This window comes from Micrasema longulum, unplaced genomic scaffold, assembly GCF_059751315.1.
Source record: "Micrasema longulum isolate JH-2025_06_02 unplaced genomic scaffold, ASM5975131v1 h1tg000702l, whole genome shotgun sequence".
In the NCBI taxonomy this organism is placed as follows: Eukaryota; Metazoa; Arthropoda; class Insecta; order Trichoptera; family Brachycentridae; genus Micrasema; species Micrasema longulum.
The window spans coordinates 188,968-213,550 of record NW_028277898.1 but is presented as its reverse complement, the minus strand read 5'-3'; the positions used below and the strand labels follow the sequence as shown (position 1 = coordinate 213,550).

At 32.6% G+C, this 24,583-nt stretch overlaps 2 protein-coding genes and 1 long non-coding RNA gene across 3 annotated transcripts in view; 2 read left to right on the top strand and 1 right to left on the bottom strand.

The window, feature by feature from the left end:
• Positions 1–18,404, bottom strand: part of srl (PGC-1 family member spargel) — a 29,909-nt gene extending 11,505 nt beyond the window's left edge. Inside the window, exons 1-4 of the mRNA XM_088229744.1 lie at positions 18,192–18,404; positions 10,971–11,085; positions 1,994–2,093; positions 95–1,912 (exon numbers count right to left, since the gene is read on the bottom strand). Coding sequence (XP_088085870.1) covers positions 95–1,912; positions 1,994–2,093; positions 10,971–11,074 — 2,022 coding nt within the window. The 5' untranslated portion in view covers positions 11,075–11,085; positions 18,192–18,404. The remainder of the gene's footprint in view (positions 1–94; positions 1,913–1,993; positions 2,094–10,970; positions 11,086–18,191) is intronic.
• The window catches only part of LOC148279552 (uncharacterized), a 176,889-nt gene that overhangs the window by 5,905 nt on the left and 146,401 nt on the right, over positions 1–24,583 (top strand). The window lies entirely within an intron of this gene.
• Positions 19,247–24,454, top strand: Csl4 (exosome component 1 Csl4). Its single transcript, XM_088229750.1, has 4 exons — positions 19,247–19,532; positions 20,824–21,066; positions 21,645–21,806; positions 23,945–24,454. The coding sequence occupies exons 1-4, from the start codon at positions 19,353–19,355 to the stop codon at positions 24,014–24,016; spliced, it is 657 nt and encodes a 218-aa protein (XP_088085876.1). The 5' UTR covers positions 19,247–19,352; the 3' UTR covers positions 24,017–24,454.

The following is a 24,583-nucleotide window of genomic DNA, read 5'->3' as shown; positions in this document are numbered from 1 at the left end:
TAGACATCAATTCGATAAATTCCAATGAGAGGTGTAGTAGTAAGCGAGTTTATTTTGTACTTTAATTGTAATAAAAAATGAATACATTACTCACAATCGAAGAAATTTCTGAATTGATGCCGTAGTGCTTTCGTTCTGGGGTCCTGAGGACACCGAACTTCTTGCTGTGAAGAACTTTACCGGGCAGTGACCATCCATTAGAAAATGTTTTTTCCTCTTTCTTGACGCTCCACCTAACTTCAGCTTCCTCGAAACTTTCGGCTTCCACTTTCATTTTAGCTTCAGCGAGGCTGTTTATCTGCTTAGAAATATTTTCCGTGGCTTCAAATTGTTCCAAGAGAGAATTCAGATTATTGGCAGCTAAAACAGGAAAGTTTTCACCGTCGCTGACTGTTTCCACGTCGATGTAATCTTCGGAGTCGTCTTTGCAGGGAGTTTTAAAGCATTCTGATTTGGGTATCTGCAGTATCACAGGCTCGGGTGGATATTTACCAGGAGGACAATTTTTCAGAGTTATTTTTGAATTATCAACATCAGGGCTGTCGAAGGGAGTTTCTTTCGGACTGAGTATTCTTATTTGGGAATAAATCGAAGGTTTACTTTTCTGTTTCGGCGTAGACATCACATTTGGCAGTCTACTCAAGTCGTTTTCAAATGTCTCGATGCTTTCGACAAAATCGTTTTTTATATCTACAGACACGTACTCTTTTTTTGGAACAATTGGACTAGAAATAAAGTTTTCTTTGAGAAAGCCAGCCGGGTCTAAGTTGGATTCTCCCATGATAAAGCTCGGAAGGTCAAAGTTATTCAAGTCCTCGACGAGGTCGCAATCTTCCATCTTCGGGTTGAATAACAAATCCGAGGAGTTCATAACCTTTTCAATCATACTATTTTTTTCGATAATACCATTGATGTCTTGAGCCGTTTTGCTATCGTTGAATTGAAGCGTTTTGGTCGACACATCGGAATCTCTCTTTGGTTTTAAGTCGACGATAGGATCGAAGGATACTATCTCGGAGAAGCTTTGAACATTATCGTCAAAAACGTCCGGCATGTCAAAGTGTTTATTGAACGCTTTACTCGGACTGATACTGAACATTCTGTCAAAGTCGATCATCTTAAGGTCCTCAAATGTCATACTGGTTTGGAAGTCCAAGCCGGGTATTTCGACACCGTGGGATGGCGACTGAGGCAAGGAAACGGACTTTAACTTTTGACGTTTGGATAAATTTGATTCTGGCGTAACATTGCAACTTAGTAATGCGGACGGTGAATCTTTATAACCTATACAGTCCTTGATACTATTGATTTGTATTACTTCTTCCGATGTATCTTTCACGTCGCTCCGTTCGTGAACCATATCCTCGGTAAATGTATTATTCAGTATGCTTTCTATAGGAACAGTTTCTTGTTCCAATTCGACAGTGTCTTCTGGTTGAATGCAATATTCTATTTCTTGATCAGCCGTATGGACATCTTGGCATTCGTACTCGCTGGAATATTCATTTCCAGGAGAACTGCATCGACTCGAACCTTCGGAAGAAGTGTCGGAAAGATCCGTATTATTCGGGTTGACGGAAATAACTTGTATCGTGTTGGACACGTAGTCGTGGTCGAGTTCGGTGTACTTTTCATTCGGATCCGTATCTAGTTCGTAGATCACACTGTCGATAGTCGCGTAGAAGTTCCCAGATCCCGACGTATTGTCGTTGTCCATCATTCTGTTATCCCCTCTAACTGTACCCGAGTGGATGGCGTTGATGTTGATAATATTCTCCGGCTTTATGGAAAGGCGGTCTGCATTCGAGTGTGCGCTTAAGCTATCGGGACTAAACGAGAATTTGTCAGCTTTACAAGGCGACGGAGAGTCGTTCAAGACGTCGCTTTTGATATAGTCCTCGGAATCGGACATCTGAAAAGAGTGTTTAACAAACCATTATCGAAATAATAACTGGGCGACTTGAATAAATGTTTTGCACGGTTTCCAACTCACTGGCAATGAGGCGAGATGTCTCCTCCAGTCGCTTAAGGTTCTGTCGAAGTCTTCCCCTCCACCTTCCTCGGATTGTGGAGATAGGTGACTACCGTGACCGCTGAAATGTTACAATTTTCCATTAATTACCATAAAGAGGATGGTCAGTGCTACGGAAAATCAGACATAAAAAAAGTTTTTTCACGCATGGTAAAAAATAAAGCATTGAAAACATATAATATAATAAATCAAACACTGATTTGAGTCTACTGAACACTTTAAAATATTATATAATTTAAAATTAAAAAGAACAGCAACCTATTATAGTATTATTGATATATTTTCTACAACAATTATCTTAACAATATTTTGAGTTTGTCTAAATTTTTGTAGACAAGGACTGGATTCAACTCCCTGGGGAGCTGTTTATATTAACATATTAAAACAGAGATGAAGAACATTTAAGAAAAGGTAATATAGAATATATAATATAATCCAGTCCTTGTCTACAAAAATTTGGACAAACTCAAAATATTGTTGATAAATTACCTGGTCCATGAAGAAGTATAGAAATTGAAAAAATAACATTTTCAGGCGTTGCCTAGTATGTAGGTGAAATAATTCAATTAGATGAATCTCACCCGCATAAATAAAGGTTTCAGCTCTTTAACTTCACAAACATCAACAGATGAAAGAATTGAAGGAATATAGATGTTCAAATATAGGCAGAATGGTGAATGTTACACAGTGTGTAAAGTGGCCACTTAAACCAGCCATTGACAGGTCATAAGCCCTGTAGATGCCTGGACTTCTATATTACCTTCTCTTAAATGTTCTTCATCTCTGTTGTAATATGTTAATTATCTTAAGTTATAAAACTATAAAGCTTCATTAATTATCTCACAATAAATACTTACTTTGTTATATTTTTTCCGAAATTCAAATATAAATACCTAAATTCCCCATTACCTATTAAACACTTAGCCTTCCCCTTAAACATTGTTTTTTCCCTAAATTATGATTTAATGTACTTGCTATAGTTCATAAGATTATTTTTATTTTCTAGTTAAGTACCTTGAATTATATAACTATATAAGGAAATTCAATCCATCTAATCTTCACATTCGTTTGAAAATCCCCTAACAAGGCGAAACAATTGTAACGAAATTTTTGTTTTTATATTTGTAAAAATAAAATAAAGTGTTCAGTAGACTCTAATCAGTGTTTGATTTCTTTTATTATAAGTTTAAATATGGAGTTCTACAAAATAAACACCAAATCAAACAATACATTGAAAACATATTTATTATATGGCCTAAGCCAATTACAACAGTTATATGAAGAAACATAAATACAAAAAACTGAACAAAAAGAACAGAAAACTATGTAGCAAAAACCAACAAGGGCAGTAAAATAATAGTATATATAATATATTAAAAAACAGGTTTTTTTTTTTTTTAATTAATAAAAACGAACTACTTTGAACTACATCACAAGTTCAAAAGAACCAACCAATAGAGTGTTGTGATGGATTTCCAGCTTTCGGAAAGCCAACTCACCGATCGGCAGAACACACCGACTAGTACTTGCGCCGTCACAGGCAAAGTAATTTCAAAATTACGAAACTTAAAAAAATCACAGCGCTGATAACACAATAGTAAGTTCTCCAAAACAACGTCTATATTTTAGATGAAGATCCATAACTGGATTGTATCGAGGGGTAGAGACCACTGTATGAGATTGCTTTGGGAATAAATGCATAACATCGCTGCTGCTTTCATTATTATCCATATACGTATATCGTATATGTGTATGTCATCACTGTCATACGTATTATTTTATAACTTTTGATTCCATTTTTGACATGTATTATAAATTTTTATTATTTTTATTTTTCTATTATTATTTTGTATATTTTGTATATTGTTTTGATTATTTTGCATATTTTTTTTGATTACCTGTATATTGTTTTCATATGTCAATAAATATTTTTGATTTATATATCGAAGAGTCCCGACTTAACACGGAATTTTCTAACAAGTCGGGACATAAAAAACATATAATTGTGTCTATGTAAAATTGTGTATTTTGTGCATTAAATAAAAATTTAAAAAAATAAAATAGATGAATATAAAATTTTTTTTTTGGCTTAAAAGTCTACTATTACAAATAAAAAATTTAAAAAACTACTGACATTCGCCTCCAATCGACATAACGTTGAGTGGATGCAGAACTGTTGTAAGTCGCATTTAAAAATATATATTTTTTAATGTGTTAATGATTGGTTGAGAGGTTTTTGGCGTTGAAACACCACGCTTACCAGACGTGTTGGCGAGTTTTGATTCAGCCACCTTTAACATAAGGAACAGGCGCTGACGAACGCCGGTGACGACATACGGACTAAAAACCACGTATGTGACACAGAAAAGTGGTCAGAAACTAAAATGCACGCAACGATCCATGGAAAGACAGATGCTCGGTGTATGTCTAAGAGACAGAATAAGAAATGAAGAAATGAGGCGCCGAACCGGATTCGTAGATATCATGGATCGTATAGAAAAAATTAAAATGGAAGTGGGCAGGACACTTGACGAGGCAAAATGGTGGCAGGTGGACACACAGAACAATAAAGTAAAACCATGGTAAAATAAAAGAAGTGTTGAAAGTGTCAATGACATTGCCTCTATGATTGGTAAAACACATAATATCATAATTAGTGATCGATTTCCCATGATTTCTAAAAACAATAATACAATAACTTACTTATAAACTTTGTGCAAAGTTACTCCTAGGCGTAGTGGTAGAATAAGGATGGAAATGGCATCCTTATTCCACCAGTGTTTTATTGATGTAAAATATACTTCATATAGGTATACGTATAAGCGTAAAATTGAAAAAAAATGTTAGAATGGAACGGGAAAAATATGTCAAGAATGATGTATTTAACAATTGAAGATTTTTTGTGTAATTTTTGACAATATTTTTGTTCGGTATGTCCGAGAAGTAGCTCGATATAACAGCGAATAATTGTACAGAGAAAACCATGAACTAAAATGTAAACTAATGTTTCCTTGTTACATCCGAGATCTCACTATTTCCGTGATCGTTATAACAGAGTTTGACTGTATTGATAACAGTGACCGCGAAAACCTTCGCACCTATTTAGAATATTTCAGTCCTTGGACTGCCACTTGAAGTGTAAGACTGTTCATTTTACCTTCACGTAACAAAACATTATCAAGATACGTCGTGATTAGTGTAACAATGCAGTGCCCTATGCACCATTAGGTGCGGAAAGCGGATTGATGATGATGAAGATGATAAAGTTACTTTGACTGTCCGATTAGGGTAAATAAGTGTGTTCTAAGACAGGCAATAATACATTATTTTACTAGCCAAGAACACATTACATAATACATACATTCTGTCAAATAGATAAGTTAGATAAGTCTACGTAAATGATAACTAAGATTATTTTTTAACTTAGTTCGTACAACTGTTCTCTATATTGACGCTTAGTTTAAGAGCGATCTGTCATTTAGTTAATTGTCTGCAGTCGAATACATTGGTTGTACTAAAGTGGAGAAAAAAATTTAACAAAATGTGTTGGGAATGAAATATCGGGTTCAGACGCGTTGAAAATATTGCAGAAAGCCTACGGTGACTCTACTATATCGAGAACAAGAGCATTTGAGTGGTAGAGTGTTCAAAGAGGATCATGAATTAGTTAAAGATTCGTCTCGCCCCGGATATTCTTCAAAGTTAAATACTGAAGAAAACATCGACCAATAGCGCTTAAAAATCCGAACAGTTAATAAACAATATTATTTGAGCGTGATGAGACATTTGAAAGAGAACGCCCGCAGAAAAAGGCTAAATTTGTGGAAGAACAACTCTTGGATTTTGCACCACAATGCGCTGTCTCACAAAGCCATCATTGTGAATATATTTTTGAAAAAAAACTCAACAAATGTCATCGAACCACCATGGTATTCTCCTGACTTGGCTCCCTGTGACTTTATTCTGTTCCCCAAAATTAAATTACCGCTATTTGGAATTCGTTTTGACTCGACTGAAGACATAAAACAAAATTCGCAGGGGGACTCGAGGCAATTCCGGAATATTATTATTATTATTATTATAGTGAATATTTAGTACCTAGAATTTTTAATTTATTACCAAAAGAACTTAAATTTAACTCACATTGTAACAAGAGCAAAATAAGAGAGTGGCTACTCGATCAAGAGTTTATATATGAATAGTAGCTTAGGTGTAAATATTTTATTTTTTCATGTATTTTCTTGTATTTAAAAAATAAATTTATATATTATTATTTGTATAAACATGTTTATTCTGATATTTCCGGCTGTTCATTTTTATATGTTATTCATTGTTTTTATAAATGTAAATAATATTATTAAGTCAGTATAAATATAATCTTCACCAACAAGCTACAAAAAGTGGCTTGGTGGGATTTTAGTTTTAGTAAAAATATAACAAGTGAAATTTTTTTAAATTGTAAAAATGTATAATTATGCTATTAAATCAAATAAATAAAAAAATAATAATTATTAATAATGCCGCAGCGAGACTTATTTTTAGAATCTCTAAATTCAGTCATATCACTCCACTACTTCGGGAATTGCACTGGCTACGTTTTCCACAGAGGGTGGAATACAAACTCTGTTGGCTTATGTATAAGTCACTGCACAACTCTGCTCCAGAATATCTAAGGGAACTCTGCATTCCAGATGAACTAGCTGACAGACGTCTTACGCTTAGATCAGCTACATCTACGTCGAAAGGAAAAGTTATTATACCTCTACGCAAACAGCGCACTAAATTCGGCGAACGTGCATTTGCGGTCGCAGGCCCTACGGCATGGAATGCTCTCCCAGCAGAAATCCGAAACTGTGAGAGTGAAGTGATATTTCGGAAGAAACTTAAAACCCACTTGTTCTCTAAATCATTTGAATAAATTCTTAGCATGTGGTGGAAAAGTAATATGAAAAAGTACATTATTTATCTTAAATTAAAAAGTTAAAATTAAATTTATATCTTTATAAAATCACTTTGTAAAGCGCCCTTGAGGTATTATATTACGAAAATGGCGCTATATAAGTTATCCATGATTATTATTATTATTATTATAATACACTAGCGGCTATTAAGCTGATGCGTGTATATCAAGTGTACAACTGTACATGGTTATTAAACATTATACATTGCTGTGTGCATCTAGTTAACATTCACTGAACTAGCACTCAACGATCAATTTCTCGAGAAGGCCATTCCATTTCTCCACAACTCGGTTTGTCAGGAAGTTCTTCCCGGGGTTGGATGAGAAGGAGGTAGTGTTGAGTTTCAATGAATGACCTCTGAGATGGCGGTTTTCATTCATATTGAACATTGATTTCAACTTGGGTAGATTATATTGCTCAGTTAAGATCAAGTCACCACGCTGCCTCCGCTCTTCCAGTGAACTTGACCCGAGCTCCCTTAAGCAATCCTCGTATGATTTATTTCTTAGGGAAACTACCATTTAAGTTGTAATATGCCTACAAAAAGTCCATGGATGACTGGATTGATCGTTGGAAAAAAGTGTATCGCTTCAGAGAGAGCCTATTTAGAGGGAGATTCAATAAATTTTGAAGAATAACTGATTGGTTATTGTTTTTTACTCAGTACCGATATTCATTTGACAGCTTGTACATAAAAAAAACAATATAATCAGAAAAAAGTGGTTAAATAATAAAGAACTTTAAAATTTAGTTACAAACAATAACAATTCAAACAAGAACATGAATGTTGGCCATCTACCAGCAGTCAGTAACCTCTTTGGCTTGAGGCTCTTACAATACTTTCACAGTTCTGGCATTATCATTATATATATATATATAATTTCTCAGTATGTGTGATGTCACCGAACTCCTAAACGGTTTAACCGATTTACATGCGGTTTTCAGATAAATATAGATCTTTGCGCTGTGCGTGTTCGTAGATATTAAAATCTCCTATCTAATGTGTTAAAAAGAAGTTAGGAGCATAAATATTTTATTCATCGATCTACCAGGGTTGCATTCGTGGAGAATGCATTTACAATAAAATGGAAAGATGTTTTTTGTACATATAAAAAGGTTGTTTTTGAATGTTTGTAAACATTTGCTTTTTGTGGATTTCAATCAGATTCTTTTCTTAAATTCCTTGTGATTTCTTCCCATTAATTTTTCACTGGATGTTTGGTAATACTAAAATAATATTAAATTCAACACATTTTTTAAAATCGTATTCCTACATAAGTACACCACTCTGTTGGTGAGAAGACCGGAGTTTGACCTTTGCAAAAAGAATGCCATATTTGAAAAAATATTTATTTTTGGAATTTAATCACAAACAAATACCTAGGTACCTACTTATCAAGCTAATAGCAGGCAAGCTAACGTTAAGGCAGGACAACGTCTGTCGGGTCCGCTAGTATTATATATGTTTTGTCCTATGTAAGAGTATTGTCTCTGTGCCAAAGAAGTTCTAACAATTTTTTTTTTTTTTTTAATTAAAAACCTTTATTAGCATAAATAAACAATACATTCAGTAAAAAAATGGAACACTTAAGGTTGAACTTGCCAAAAAAGAGACTGGCTCTTGTGATTGGCTAGTTTACAAAATAAGAAACAAAAATGCAAAACAAAATAATAAATAAAAACACAAAATTTATAAATTTATAAACACAGGCACATATTAAACATACATCTCTATTTTCAAAATACAGTTAATGTTAATTATGTCAAGAAGCTTTTCTTTAATTTAACCTTAAATTAAAAATGATATTTTTTAAATACTCACAAAGTACAATTAAAACTATCCATTTAAATACCAATGTATACTTTCTTTAATATTAAAAATTGTCACTTTGTTCAAACACAACAGTTATTCACAAAAAACACCATAGAAAGTACAACAACCTTTCACTTTTGCATTACAAGTGTAACTGACAGTGATGCCAAAATAAATAGCATTCAGTGAAATAGCTATCACCAAGCTTTAAGGGAGTTGGGGGGGGGACAGTCCTGGCATTACTAACAACCCCTAATTACTAAGGCAATTAAAGGCCAATAGACCTGGCAGTGGTTTTTCTTAGAATCAAGGAAATGGGTTTTTACCTGAAGTTCTAAAGGTGAATTTAACAGGTAATTGGGCTGACAAATAATGTGTTTTACTAACTTACAAATAGGAATATGATTGTGGTTTAATAAATGTTTATAAACACTACAATTGAATGAGGAACTTCAGCCCTACGGGAAATAGGATACAAAAAATGTTTTCTTACGCGGGGTAAAAATTAGAGCATTAAATTGTACGGCAAAGTTTCTTGAAAATGTACAGAAAAAATAATAAAAAATATTTTGATAAAAACGCACTACTTTAAATGACGTCACTGGTTCATGTGAATCAACCTATGATCTGAGAGCTATGGAAGATTTCCGGTCTGCTTGTCGCTTCTGGACCAATAGGAAGAACTGAATGAGAATAAGCGGAAATGAACCTCTGACGTCACACGCGGAGTTATTTCAGAAATACAAAACTTTAAAAAATCGTAGCGCCGATAATACGATATGTAAAAATTAAAAAAAAAAAATTTTGACTTAGTTTAACAGTCTATTAACAAATAAAAAATTTGAAAAAAACCACTGAACTTCCTCATTATCCAGTCAGCATATAATTAAAAAGTTATAATGTGAAAATGTTTAAACATGTTTTCCTTACAAGTTGCACTTCATAATAATTTAGTAAAGATATGAAATATACAATTTAAGGCCAGTTGCACTTAAAAAAATCAAGTTTAATCTAGTAAAAGATGTACTTAATCCTTGTAGATTATTTTACTAAAACTGAATGATCTAATTAATTATTAATTATTATGAAAATAAAACTTTGTTATTAGTAACAATATTTTGAGTTTGTCCAAATTTTTGTAGACAAGGACTGGATTCAACTCCCTGGGGAGCTGTTTATATTAACATATTACAACAGAGATGAAGAACATTTAAGAGAAGGTAATATAGAAGTCCAGGCATCTACAGGGCTTATGACCTGTCAATGGCTGGTTTAAGTGGCCACTTTACACACTGTGTAACATTCACCATTCTGCCTATATTTGAACATCTATATTCCTTCAATGATGAATCTCACCCGCATAAATAAAGGTTTCAGCTCTTTAACTTCACAAACATCAACAGATGAAAGAATTGAAGGAATATAGATGTTCAAATATAGTTAATGTTACACAGTGTGTAAAGTGGCCACTTAAACCAGCCATTGACAGGTCATAAGCCCTGTAGATGCCTGGACTTCTATATTACCTTCTCTTAAATGTTCTTCATCTCTGTTGTAATATGTTAATATAAACAGCTCCCCTAGTTTACTAAAACACAAAATATTGTTCACAATGTCATAGAATTTAAACAAAAAATAAACACTGAAACAGTGAAACTTAGAGCAGGGGTTTTTTTCCACTTACCTAAGGTGTTAGCACATAAATGGATAGTTATCTAAAGTACAGATATGAAAACATGATCAATGAGGGAAAGGACGTTAAATAGAATTTATTTCTTAAAATACGAACACCTTAGATAAGTGGAAAAAAACCCCCCTGCTCTAAGTTTCACTGATTAATTTGTTTATTTTTTGTTTAAATTCTATGACATTGTAAACAATATTCTGTGTTTACTATATTAGTTTTAAATCACCCGTCGATGGGAGGAGTGCTCTCCCGAAACTGTAGTAGTGTTCTTGTAAAAGAATAAAAATTGTGTAACACTAATAAAGCCCTGTAATTGCCTAGACTTCCATATTTCCTTATTTAAGGTATTCTCCATCCCTGTTGTAATTTGTTACTAATAACAAAGTTTTATTTTCATAATAATTTATAATGAAGTGTTACGAAGTGAATGCCGATCCAATTTACAGTATGATTAATAATAATTAAATGGATACTCACGCCGTGCCTCCACTCCACTGAGGAGATGTATCCCGCGAAATACTGCCCCCGATGGTAAATTGCTCCTCTTCATTGTGAAGGGAGTTCAACATTCCACTCTCCATTATTTTGTATTCTGAAACAGGAAAGACAATCAAATTTACTTGCCATTTGAACGATAAAGGCGAAGTCCCAACATTAAATTTTATACAAGGCAGTAAAAAAATATTACACGGGAAAAAACATTTATGAAGAAGAAAAAAAATTAAAATTCAAACAGAAGGTTAAGAAATATGTGTTAAGCAACATATAAATGAAATATATGTTTATGTGTGCCCTATTTTAAGATTTAAAAAAAAAAAAGAGATTTGGTGTTCCTATGTAAATTCTAATCTCCCAAGAATAGATTTCTACAGTCCACAGCTACAATAATGTGATGAGGAACATCAGTGACAGCAACTGTTCTGGTAAAGTAATTCCGACTTATTGAAAATGGCTTAGAATTAAAATTTTATTAATTTTAATTTTGGACAAAACTAAACAAGACTCAGACAAACTTTTCAAAAGATGAAAAAAATATTATTTTGAACAGAGTATGAATAAAAAATGTTTATAATACTTTTGTAAAATGAATGTAATAATCCGTAAGGGTTTATAAATAAATTTTCAAATAAAAAAAAAATATATTTACGTAAACTATAAGCTAAATTTACCGGATTTACCATGTAAAAAAATATCATCACACCCCTATCCGCATGCAACGGTACATAAGGCACTGTATTGGAACACCAAATGAATTATATATATATTTTTTTAAATTATAAATCACATTAAATTTTTGTGTTCTCATCGGGAATCGAACCCGGAACCTTCCATGTGTGAGTCAAGCTTCTTGACCACTACACCACGGAGGCCGCTGATTGAGTTATGAATGTCATTTTGTTCATATAGTCAGATTCTATTAATATCAAAAACATTGGAGTCCTCCGGTATACCACTACTGAAATAGTTTGATCTAAAACACCAGTAGTGCAGTAATAATACTCGTGCTTTCAACAAAATTCAACGGTTTACTGGTATTAAAGCAGTGGATCCCGAATCAATTCCACAATTTTTATAACAAACTAGTTCTGACGCGGCGAGGGATTTAGCGCCAGATTAAGTCTCATTGTCATAACCAACCATATTTAACCATTATGTCATTTCTTTTGCCGTTAATTTCATTATTTTCCTTTGCTTTTTTTCACATACTGTTTACTTTCAATTACTGTTTTATTGGTATTAATATGTCATTAAATTTATATTTACCTATTATTTTCATAAATTATTCATGTTTTAATTAATGGCACGTAATTTAATGTTTATGCCTAAAGAAAGTTTTATAAATACATTGTTTTTCATTCAATATTCTACAATACTTTTTATCCTAAAGTCAGGGGAGGAATTACGGCGCAATTAGGGCAGTTAGAAGAAAAAACATTAGTTAAACAAGTCCCATAGTTATTTGATAGTCCATATTTTAAATATTTTTTCTTAAATATTCTTATCAAAAACCAATAAATCAGAAATAAATTGTGTTTTTACTTGGAGAGATACATTTGAAACCGTTTTACAACTTCAAACCGCTCTCCTGAACAATTTACCAAATGTGACTTCCAACATTTCAGTTTTGAGGTACAGAAATTATGATAAGTTATGGTTTTTTTCAATTACCAAAAATACATCGCCGGCATAATATTTTTAAATCATAATAACATCCATCTTGATTGCTAAGACTGTTGTAATACATGATTATTATGTCATAATTTTTTCAAATTCAAAAATTTCAAACCATTATAAATGAAATAAATATTTACATAATTATTATATTAATTTTAAAGTCATACCCTTAAAAATATTTTTGAATAATGGAAGGTTTTTCCCCAATATAACCAAAATATACTCAGTATACCCTAATTGATTTTTAATTACTCTACTTATTTTGGCTTGTATAGAAATCCACAAACATAAAACAGCAATTATTTTTAGAATATAAGGAAACTTTGTAAATATTTAAGTTAATTTGTTTGAAAATGTCCTAACAAGACTAAACACGTAACAATATACCCATAGTATAATTTATAAAAAATAAAGTAGAATTATAATCCAATAAACTTATTTTATTTTGAATACATTACCAAATTTAATATGGAATTCTACCAATTGTCTGCATACACAATAAGTGAGTTGTTTTACATATTTGTTTTTTATGTTTTAATATATAATAATATAGTTACTTCTTCTTCTTCTTCTAGTGCCTTGCCGGGTCTCCCCGACGTTGGCGACTACAGCGAAAGCATATGTATTTGTCCTGCGCTAATTTTACATTTCGCAGCCAGGACGACTGCTTATTGATGTACTCGCCGTAGTGATTCCTGGGAAAATATGACCAGAGTGGTTTCCCGTTGCCTTCTCTGGTGGATTTTATGTCGGGGTTACCTTCCCTTAGCTTGTTGGTTTTGGTTTTGAGGCGCCAAAAACTCGCCTTTCGCCCTCTCGTTATCTGCTGTGATCACACCGTTATAAGTGTGATCCCATTGCCCGGGGTTCGCGACGTGGACTCTAACGAGTTGGACTAGTCAGTAGTGTTGCCGGTGGAATGCAATTGGGCGTTACTTAGTAAAAATAAAATAATTTGGATTCACGCAACTGACATTTGTTTCTTGAAGAACATAATTTCAAATGGCATTTTTAACACAAAACAGTAATTTTTTTATAATTAGTGACTTTCGCCTGAACGGTGACAATATTATCCAAAATATAAAAAAAAAAAAGGTGATAGTTATAGATTATAATGGGGTTGTCTAATGGTCAGGTAATTGTTTAAATAAGAATATGTTTTTATTTATTTCACTACAGAGATGGGTAGAATTTTTGTTTCAAGATTATGGATATTCGAGCGTTTACAGGGCTTATGACCTGTCATAGGTTGGGTTCAAGTGGCCACTTTTATGTAGATACTACAACATTCCCCATTCCGCTTATTAGCGAATATCCATATCGGTGACATTTTTGGTTTTTGTATATATGTCATGAAACAAGGAAAGCTTTCGCTAGCGCGTTTGGAGCGCCATCTATGTATTTGATATTGAGGTTAAGTATTTAAGTATTATTATTATTAAGAATATGTTTATTTGGAACGGAATGTCCTTAGCATAATATGTAAATAGAACAAGGCTATGGAAATTTGTTCGAGTGATAATCATTGAACAATAATTATTAACACTTGCGCCACTTTTCAAGTGCATTTATTATGAACTTGCGCTAATTTTTTTGGCAAATCAGATGCAGGGTTGTGACATTTTACGAGATATTTGTCTTCAAACCAAGGACAAATGTTGAAACATTTGATTTAATTCAATAATAAACTGATCCAAATCTGTGTTTAAAGATGAATAAAAAGATTGGTATAAGAAAAGAGGTGCGTAGATTTTCACGGTCACTGTTATCAATATGTATTGTCTTTTTGGGTAATCCCGTGTAGGTTGGATTCTAATGACTGACCGAAGTTTTGGTTTCGGACAGAAATTAGTCGAAACTTCATCTCAGCCGAAACCTGCAGTCGGGATGTGTCGGATTACATTTTTAGCATTGGCGTTTTCAAATCTACCTACCACCAAATTTAATTTTTATATTTTTCTACAAGCAGACTTTTGCAATCGGGTTGTGGTCCTGTGGCTAGGGCCTTGAACTCACGGATCAAAAGTCTGTGGTTTGAATAAACGGCACGGTAAAATTATGGTGGATTGTCATTTATTGTATTCGTTTGTACCTATTTAAACTTGATAATATTAAAAATTTTCTTTTTTTTTTCATGAAATTCCATAGTTAATGATTTAAATAAAAATACCAATGAAAATGCCTCGGTTAAAATATTAAATTTGTAAAAAAAAATCAAAATTTTTTTTGCATTTTCATAATTTACCTAATATTTCAATTTTGGTGAGCATTTTCAACGAGTTGTAAATAACTCACTATTAGAAAATGGAAATCAACTTATGGTAGAGTGGGGTTCGAACCTCGGACCTCTGATCCGTGAGTCCGCAACACTAGCCGCAGGACCTCAACCCGATTCAAATAATATGTGTAGTTAAACTTAACAAAAGTGATTTGAGTGATAATTTTATAAAAATCTTATTTAAATTTAGCGAGTACAGGTAAAAATACTGCAAAATGAAATCGACTGGAGATTAGTCGGGTCTCATGGTTTACTGGTTATTGCATTTTCCAGGCATTAAATAAATAAATAATTGTAAAACAATATATATCGATCCACCGTATTGTGCCGTTGTGTGAAATGGGCCAATCATGCGATATCATGCGGCTTGTGGTTAGCACGTGCACAGCGGTCCAGTCTCCGTGAATGTACGGTACATATCTGTTATCAGTGTACAAAACCGAAAAGGTAATGAGCTGACCAAACAAACGCAAATATAGATTTGGATCCTATAAAACTCAGAATATATGATTATGGCATCACTGAATCTGAGCCTTACTTCCAATATCAATTTATGTAGTTATCCACCTTTGGTCGTACACCCCCCGAAGCGTGAAAATAGAATGGAAAACTATTCGGTTGGGAGACATCCTATCATTAATAAAATAATGAAAAATGACTTTTTTGGGCTCTTACACTAAGAGTAGACCAGGGGTTATATCAAAACACTTTTAATAATGTGTAGTTTATTGAGTCTAAAATTACACGAGTTATCATAACGCGGCGCTGGGCGAGGTGACGCAGAGGTGCGTACTCATGTAGCCTCCTCGCGTGTTCTACCAGACTGCAGCTCCCTGCGCGATGTTCGTAACTCCTATCTTCTCGCCCCCACGACTTAAAGCGCCTATGCAGGTGTACTTACTTTTAAGAATAAACTACAAAAATAAATAATATCATTGAATTATAATAATAAAAATACTTTATAGTTTTATTCCACTTTTATTTATAATTATTTTATAAATTTTTTACCAGTGACCGGGTTTCGTCGTGACCGACATCGTCAGACTGGTCACTGGTAAAAAATTTGTAAAATAATTATAAATAAAAGTGGAATAAAACTATAAAGTATTTTTATTATTATAATTAAAATGCAGTTCCACCAAGAAATGTCAGTAGAAAAACTCAATATATTAATATCATTGAATATTTACTTTTTTTAAATAAATGGCATTTGAAAGCATTTTTTTTTTAAATGGCAACATAACAGTCTAAGGCTTAATCAAATGGTTCTCATCTGTTCAGAATCCATGTCCGGGACTCTGCCATGTGCGAATGTCAGCTTGGAGATGAAGATCTAAATCATGTTTTTTTCGGATGCCCCATAAATGATGGTTATCCTGATTTCCTATCCAACCTCTCCGATATCAACATCCCATTCCCTACTCATATTCCAACTCTCTTGTCCCCACCCAATAAACATAATATGTTATATTCAAAATTTTATGTAAATATGTAGTTATAAATGTTATTAAGTTGTAATAAGTTAAATATTATTTAAATTACGATTTTTTACTAAAAACATAAAATTTGTTAAAACTTAACGATAGAAGAAAAAATATTAACCTTTTAAATTAATTCAAAATTGTAAATTCAATATGGGATTGCCCTGAACTATTATCTCTCATCAACTTCAGGGTGCCTGGGAGAATGACTAGACAGGTGCCACCGTTTTATAGCAACAATTCACGGACAGTGTATACTTGTAATGCCGTATTATAGACTTCATGAACTCGGCAATAGTTATTCCCACGTATCTGATATATTTAGTGTTGGGAATTGTTCCTATAGAACAAACCTTTTGAACTTTTTCAAAGATGGTGAATGGTAATTATATTTATTTATTCATGCATTTCATAATATAAACACAGTTTTTTGTTCAATTTGCCCAGCTGTATGCAACAGTACTTATGATTTTTTTGTTGTATTACTGTAGAATGTTTTATTATTTAAACTTTCTACTGAATATGCTATATAATTTTTAAGTTAATTTTTTTAATATAAATCTTATATAATTTAGAGGTTTAATTTTTTTTTATAAATCTTGGGTATAAGGAAATTTATGTTTTAAAAAAATATATATATATATATATTAAGCCAAATGTGTTAGATTTGCCGTTTATGTTAATAAAATAAAATAAAGTGTATGTAATATTAAATTAAGAGTTAATTAGAATATATAACACAACTTGCATATAGTACTAACACATGTGTAAATATTTGAATAAGAAAAATCTGAAACTCGACACTGGCTAGAACACCCCAGTTAGGGGTGAAAAAGCCAAAAAAAAAACAAAGAAAAAGAAGAAGACTTAATCAAAATAAATTATTTCGGCGGTGTTTACTTAAATATTAATTAAATTAATATAAATTATTTTGACCTAGATAAGAGATATTTTTTATCAGTTTACTTGAATTCGGCGGTATATCGCAAATAATTATTGCTATCAATGAACTACGCACTCGATCATAATAATATGATAACATAACCAAAAAACCTACACCAAAGTATCAGTGACAATAACGAGGTTTGTAAAAAAATGCCGATTTACAGGTTAGAAAGGTGTTTTTTGTTTATAATAATAATATTAATATTGACTCCCAAGACTGAGAAAGCGCGGTAAACAAGAATTTGCTAAGTAAACACAAAAAAACATGTATTTATCGTGTTTCTTAGAATTGTTTACATCGACACGGCTAATACGATGACACGGAATAAATATGATTAATCAACATTTCAGTTCGAAGAAGCTTTAACCACGATACAATTCGCATATGTAATAAAAAATAAAAACCAAACCAACAAGTAAATAACTATTTTCAATAGATAACTAACTTTTTTATTAAACAACGCTTTCAAAACGTGGACATTAGTCAGAATGTGTCACATATAATTCCTCCCTAATTACAGAGATATATCCCGAAATTAACAATTAACCGACACTTCACTCATATCCAACCTCACAAAATTGAAAGTTATCAAATTTAGTTGTATTTATTTATAATTTTATTCCCGGCATACGGCGCGAAAGCCTGTCTCTACATAACCTTGCTCGATTCAAAATTTGAGTTAACAACTTATTATTCGTTTTGCCATTTCACGGTTGCATAATGAAACATTGTCTGACCCTTTATTTTGCGTATGTGAAATAAAAGCGCATTTACCCTGTCTATTTTGGTTCTGACATGAAAAGGACTTCGTTACTTACCAAAAGTTTGGTTATGTATCACACCATTTACACACGTAATCGCACAAAAACACACTCATATCCAAATGAAATACCCTCTTAGATAACTGGGAAACTTTTTTTGGTATAAACAAGTCGAATAAGTTTTATTTTCTCACGCACTTTCACATAAATTAGGAATATCACATGGAACCACCTCGCTTAGGTAATGTCACTATTTTATTTTTCGTTTTTACGGGATCGTGGTGATCACGTGGATAACTTTCTTTTTTGTGAGGGCAATACTAGTTGATTTATATTTAAGTACCTAAGTATTATGTGTAGACTTATAGATATTTTGGCATTTCGAAATTACTAAAATACACAGAATATAATGTTTAGTAGGTACACATAGGATTATGAATAAAATATGATGGTATCTTTCTTTTCATTTATGTAGAAAATTATACTGCATTAGGGTTTAAAAAATTAAAACGTTTGTTGTTCGAAATTACTTTTTGGATATTGCTGATGAAACACATAATTTTGGTTGCTTTGATTCACCAAAAGGAATCCCATATAATTTTACATTAAATTTTTTATTAGATTTATTTCAAATGGAATATACTTTTGTGTACATTTACAAGCATTTAGTAAAAGCTTTTTCCACAAAGTTAATGCTTTAAATATTTTAAATGGAATAAATATTTAATCGGGTTGTGGTCCCGTGGCTGGTGTTGCGAGCTCCCAAACTAGAAGTTCCTGGTTCGAACCCCACTCTACCCCAACTTGATTCCCATTTTCTAATTATGAGTTATTTACAACTCCTTGAAAATAGTCCCAAAAATCGAAATATTTGGGTAAATAAAAATAACGCAAATATGAATCAATTAATCAAGTATTTACGTTTGACTTTATTTATAAAAAAACAATACATTCTTCATGATTTCATTAAAGTTTTAAAGTATTTCATTTGTGAGCGAAGAAAGGAAAAAATAAACTAAAATACGTAATAAAAAAAATAAATCGGATCCAGTTCGTTTTTCATAAATATATAATGTTCTATTTCGTATTTCGTCTAAGCAAATAATTTATTTTGACAATTCTAAATGTCACATTTTGCGCGCACGGGGACTGAGAGATAGTACGATACCATATTTTAACAATAAATATTTAGTTGAACATCAACTGTAATTTTCTGCAATGGAAAGTAAATCTGATTCATCTTTGAATAGGGGTGATTTAATTGCGTATCCTGGATTGCGTCTTTGTGCAGTTACTGATGAATTTATATCCGGCGATGGAACCTACGAAGATCAAGGGTATATTTATTCTAGTCTCGTGGGACTAGCGAAAATGATTGAAATCAACAACGAAAAAAAGGTATTAATTTCTTAATATATTTATGAAATATATACATAATTTTGATATTTATTTTAACGGGTTTAAGCAGTTATAAAAACATAACCTACATTTTGAAAACTGTTTTTTTATTATTATTTTCGGCTCTTGTGTACGTATTGTAAATTGTGTATTTAAAAATAAAGTCAGCAGCTAGCTAAGTGTTGTACACCCACTGCTTAAGTCATGTAAGAACAGATGCATATAATAATCTTCCATATGCGGAATGCGCATTGGGCACTGTTGTAATGGTTCTCACCTGTTCAGAATCCATGTGCGAATGTCAGCTTGAGGAGGAAGATCTAAATCATTTTTGCCCCATAAATATTGATTGTTATCCTTAGTTCCTATCCGACCTTTCCGATATCAACATCCCATTCCCCACTCATATCTTACTCTCCTGTCCCCACGCAATAAACATGTATTAAATTTTTTATATAGATATGTAATTATAAAAGGGTATTAAGTTGTAAATAAAAATATTTGTAATGATGTTTGTAAACGCGTCAGTAACCAACGGTGTTCGGAATGGGTCTGTTCATCTGGACAGTGAAAGTTGATAGTGTAGTGCATTCGTTTATGAGTAGCCTGGCGTTCTTCAACTTTGCGGTTTGGCAGCCAGGCATAACTCCCTCTCACTTCTGTTCAATGTACTTCATAGTCCTAACGCTCCTATATACCTGCGTGAAAAATTTCAACGCTTATCAGTTCATGGTTTACCTCTTCGTTCTAATTTTCAAGGCACTCTCTTTATACCCATCCACAATTCCTCTTTCTTCTCTAACTCATATAGTGTCCATGCGGCTCGACTGTGGAATCATCTCCCATCCACCATCAAAGATGTTACTACATTATCTCTGTTTAAATCACGTCTGAAGAAACATCTCCTTTCTCTTCCTTAATCTCTCCTCCTTTCCTCTTTCCTCCTTTTTCCTTTTTCCCATTGAGTAATAGTTTCGATTTAAGGTAATTTATAAACAAATACGTTTATTTCTATTTTTATATATCTTTAGCTTTTTATTTTTTTTTTTCTATTGAATATGTTCTGTGACCTGAATTATAAAAATAAAACTTATATTTTATTGGTTGGTTGGAAGAAATTTCCATTTGGCAATAAGCCCGCCAATGTACAAATAACATTATGTACAAAAAGTTAAATAAAAAAAAAAAATCGTTGTCATAAAAAAAAATAACCACTAGCTTCAAATATAAATTTAAAAATGTTCATATAAAAACTGAAACAAACCATTATATGCTCGATTTTGATTTCCAGCGCGTGGAAGTGAGTCCGTGTGGCGGGGGCGCCGCTGTAGCCCGTGTCGGCGACACTGTCACCGCCGTGGTGGGCCGCGTGGCTCCCTCCGTGGCGCGCTGCCGCCTACGTTGTGCGGGAGCTCGCGCACTCGGGAGGCCCGCGCGAGCCATGCTACGCAAGGAGAACGTGCGTGCTACAGAAGTCGACCGCGTTGACATGTACAAGTGCTTCCGCCCAGGAGACATCATCCTGGCCAGGATCGTATCCTTTCTTTGTCTTTATAATTTTTTGAATTGAATAGTATTTTTTTGTCTCCAACATAAAGGATACGTCTTATAATTTTTTTTTTTTTTTAAAAAAAAAGAAATATTTGCGTTCTTATAATTTACCCAAATATTTAATTTTGAGGGCCATTCTCAACGAGTTCTAAATAACTCACTATTAGAAAATGGAATCAAGTTGGGGTAGAGTGGGATTCGAACCACGGACCTTTGGTCTGTGAGTCCGAGACACTAGCCACGGGACCACAACCCGACTCAATGGCGTTTTTTAACTAGTCAAGGGCCTAACCCAACCTGACCTAACCTTTAAGCTAGGAACTACGGTAATATTAGTTTCGAACACGTCAGACAGTTCATTATTATTATTATTATTATAGGCAGGCAGCCTTTGCTGATGTGCCTATATATTGTGTACTGCTTTTTGTCAATGTTCTTCTTCCTTCAAAAAAGACATGGGACATTTTGATATATAAATAACATATTTTCAAACCTCGATATTGACCATCACAAACAATACAATGTACACTTGTTAATTTTTTCTTAACAAATGATGTCCAGTTACCAATGACAGAATTACAGTGCTACCAACTAACGACAGCGGAGTCAGACCTCGGTGTTGTGATTGCGCGAGCGGCTGATGCTCCCCCAGGAGTTAATATGGTTCCTCTTACCTGGAATGAAATGCAGTGCCCTGTGACTCTTGTGAAAGAACCGAGAAAGGTGAATATTCTTTATTTATTTAAGAACATATGCAAAATTTTATCCGAGGTAAAAAGGTTAAGTAACTGATACTTTACTATAGCTGTAATTGAGCTACATATCGTCGACGGCAATCCATCGCCGCGTTACTCAAATTGGACCACTTTAGAGAAGATAGATTGAAACATTTTTTATTATGTGTGTTTAGTAAAATCATGGATTTTTTTACCATTTTACTGTTGATTCCATGATTTGCAAAAAAATCAGTTATTTTACTGAGTACAAAAAAAAAATCATTTTAATCTCTCCTCTAAAGTGGTCAAATTTGAGTCACGCGGTGATGGATTGCCGTCGGCGATATGCCTTTGTTCTGAGACTGCTAATATATATGTGGCACTTAGTTAAAAATGTATATATATTTATAAAATTGAGAAAATGAGTTAAGTATGCAGTTCCACTCTATAAAATGTACTGTAGTTAGGTAGAAGAAATGAAAGTTAGAAAAAAAAAATTGTTTTAATATTGAAATTAGTTTCCGTCATATAATTCATAAGTACTATTAGTAACTTGTATCAAAATTGCCTTTGACAACACGAAAAAAGTCAACATGAGAAAAAACACAAGATGACTCTTACCCTTTCACCTATTTCATCCACATTTTGCACATTAAAAATTTATCCTAAAATAGCAACCAAATTTGTATGTATTTAGAGGAAGGTGGCAGAGAAATTTGATGAATATGAATTTTAAACATAGTTTTTCTATCACCCTCTCGCAGGTGCCTCTCCGATATTGTGCAAAAAAGACAACTGCACGTTGGACTGTAATGCCTTACTAAAATTGACAAAATCGAGGTTTCGCTGTCTCATTTTCCCCGCCCCAAAACTGAACTGATTTTGGTTTATTTTTAGAGAGAGTATTAAAATTAAGTTTTCTGTGTCGGTACCTTTTCTATTTTTCAAAATGATTTATCATCTTTGTATACCGTGCGTCTGAAGATGGCAGATAAAACTGGGCACTTATATGGATTTTTCGATGGTCCTATCTTCTATAAGAAATAATTTATCAAAAAAGCAGAACAATAGAGACTCGCCAATGATAAATATATACAGTATGTAAACAATCACTGCTCTTATGCCATAATCCAGTGAGAAAATACGGGAATATGTTTGTATTAAGAAAAGCGGGACCAAGTTTCCTCTCAAGTTTGCACATTTAAAATTTATCCTAAAATAGCAACCAAAATTGTATGTTACAGAATTAAATCAGTAAGAAACTTTAAATGGTTCCGCTGCCCAATCAACTTATAGTAACTTATACCTTTTTACCCAAATGCCACAGATATTTAAATGGAATATAACATTTCATCCTGTTAGACATTAAAATATGTAATTAATATAATATTTTTGTCTTCTTTATTTTTAAATTTGTATAAACCACTTTTGAGTTATACGTCAACCGGTTTAGAGGTTACTTCCTCATCATCAGGACTTTAACTAACTTAATCGAGTCCTCTTTTAAAAATAATCACATTGTGATCCATATTATTCTCTCTCATTAGTTTGTTTCTTTCTTACAATATTTTATAATATAAATAAGAGAGCTCGGGTAAAGTTCACTGGAAGAGCGGGGGCAGCGTGGTGACTTGATTGAAACATTTAAAATCTTAACTGAGCAATATAATGTACCCAAGTTGAAATCAATGTTCACTATGAATTAAAACCGCCATCTCAGAGGTCATTCATTGAAACTAAACACTATCTCCTTCTCATCCAACCCCAGGAAGAACTTCCTGACAAACCGAGTTGTGGAGAAATGGAATGGCCTTCCCGAGAAAGTGATTGGTGCTAGTTCAGTTAATGTTGACTAGATGCACACATCAATTTATAATGTTTAATAATCACGTACACTTGATATACACGCATTAGCTTAATAGCTGCCAGTGTATTATTACTATTAATAATAATAATAAAATAGTAACGCAACTAATTCTAAGTTAGTTCAAGTCCTGATGATGAGGAAGTAACCTCGAAACTGTTAGTTCGATGTATAACTCAAAAGTTAAAGTGGTTTATACGAATTTATAAATAAAGAAGTGTAAAATGTCATACCACAAAGTAAAAAATGTTTTTTATGTTAAAAATAATTTTTTTTTCTAGGTTGCTAAAGTGGCCCCGGAAAATGTATTTGAAATTTTACAAAACAAAGGAACTGTACAAGGAAAAGGATAACACGAGTTTGTAATTAATAATGTTTTTCGGTTTAATGGGAATCTACCACGCATTTAAAAATATAATAATTTTATATGGAAAAAAAATATAAAATGTGTTATTTTATTTTTAGTTAGGTATTGCCGGAGCAACCACAATATGTAATGTTTCATAGTTCTCAATTAAATCTACTGCATATTTAGTTTTTATACTATAAAATAATATAAACTAATTTAAAAATTAATGTCAATAATTAGAACCAAACGTAAAAAAAAAAACCAATGAAGTAATCTAGTTTTTATTTCAATTACATTGTAGAATAAATTTTTACAGGCAGGAAATCAAACATTGTGAAAAATAAATACATACACTGTTATATAAATATGTGCTCACCAAACAGAAGTTTATCATAAAATGTATTTGTTTAAAATGGAACATAAACATTACTGATTCTGAAAATGTCTGATAATTTTCTAATCCCAAAAAGTATGCAAATTTATATGCACAGTTAATATTGACACACCAAAATAATGGTCTCTTAAAATTTATGCTGTACTTAAAAATATTATATTTTCTTGGCTCTAGAAA

Coding starts and splice junctions, on each gene's coding strand:
- Csl4 (XM_088229750.1), top strand. CDS start 19,353: ATGGAAAGTAAATCTGATTCATCTTTGAATAGGGGTGATTTAATTGCG. Junction 19,533..20,823: donor AAATCAACAACGAAAAAAAG/GTATTAATTTCT, acceptor TTTGATTTCCAG/CGCGTGGAAGTGAGTCCGTG. Junction 21,067..21,644: donor ACATCATCCTGGCCAGGATC/GTATCCTTTCTT, acceptor AATGATGTCCAG/TTACCAATGACAGAATTACA.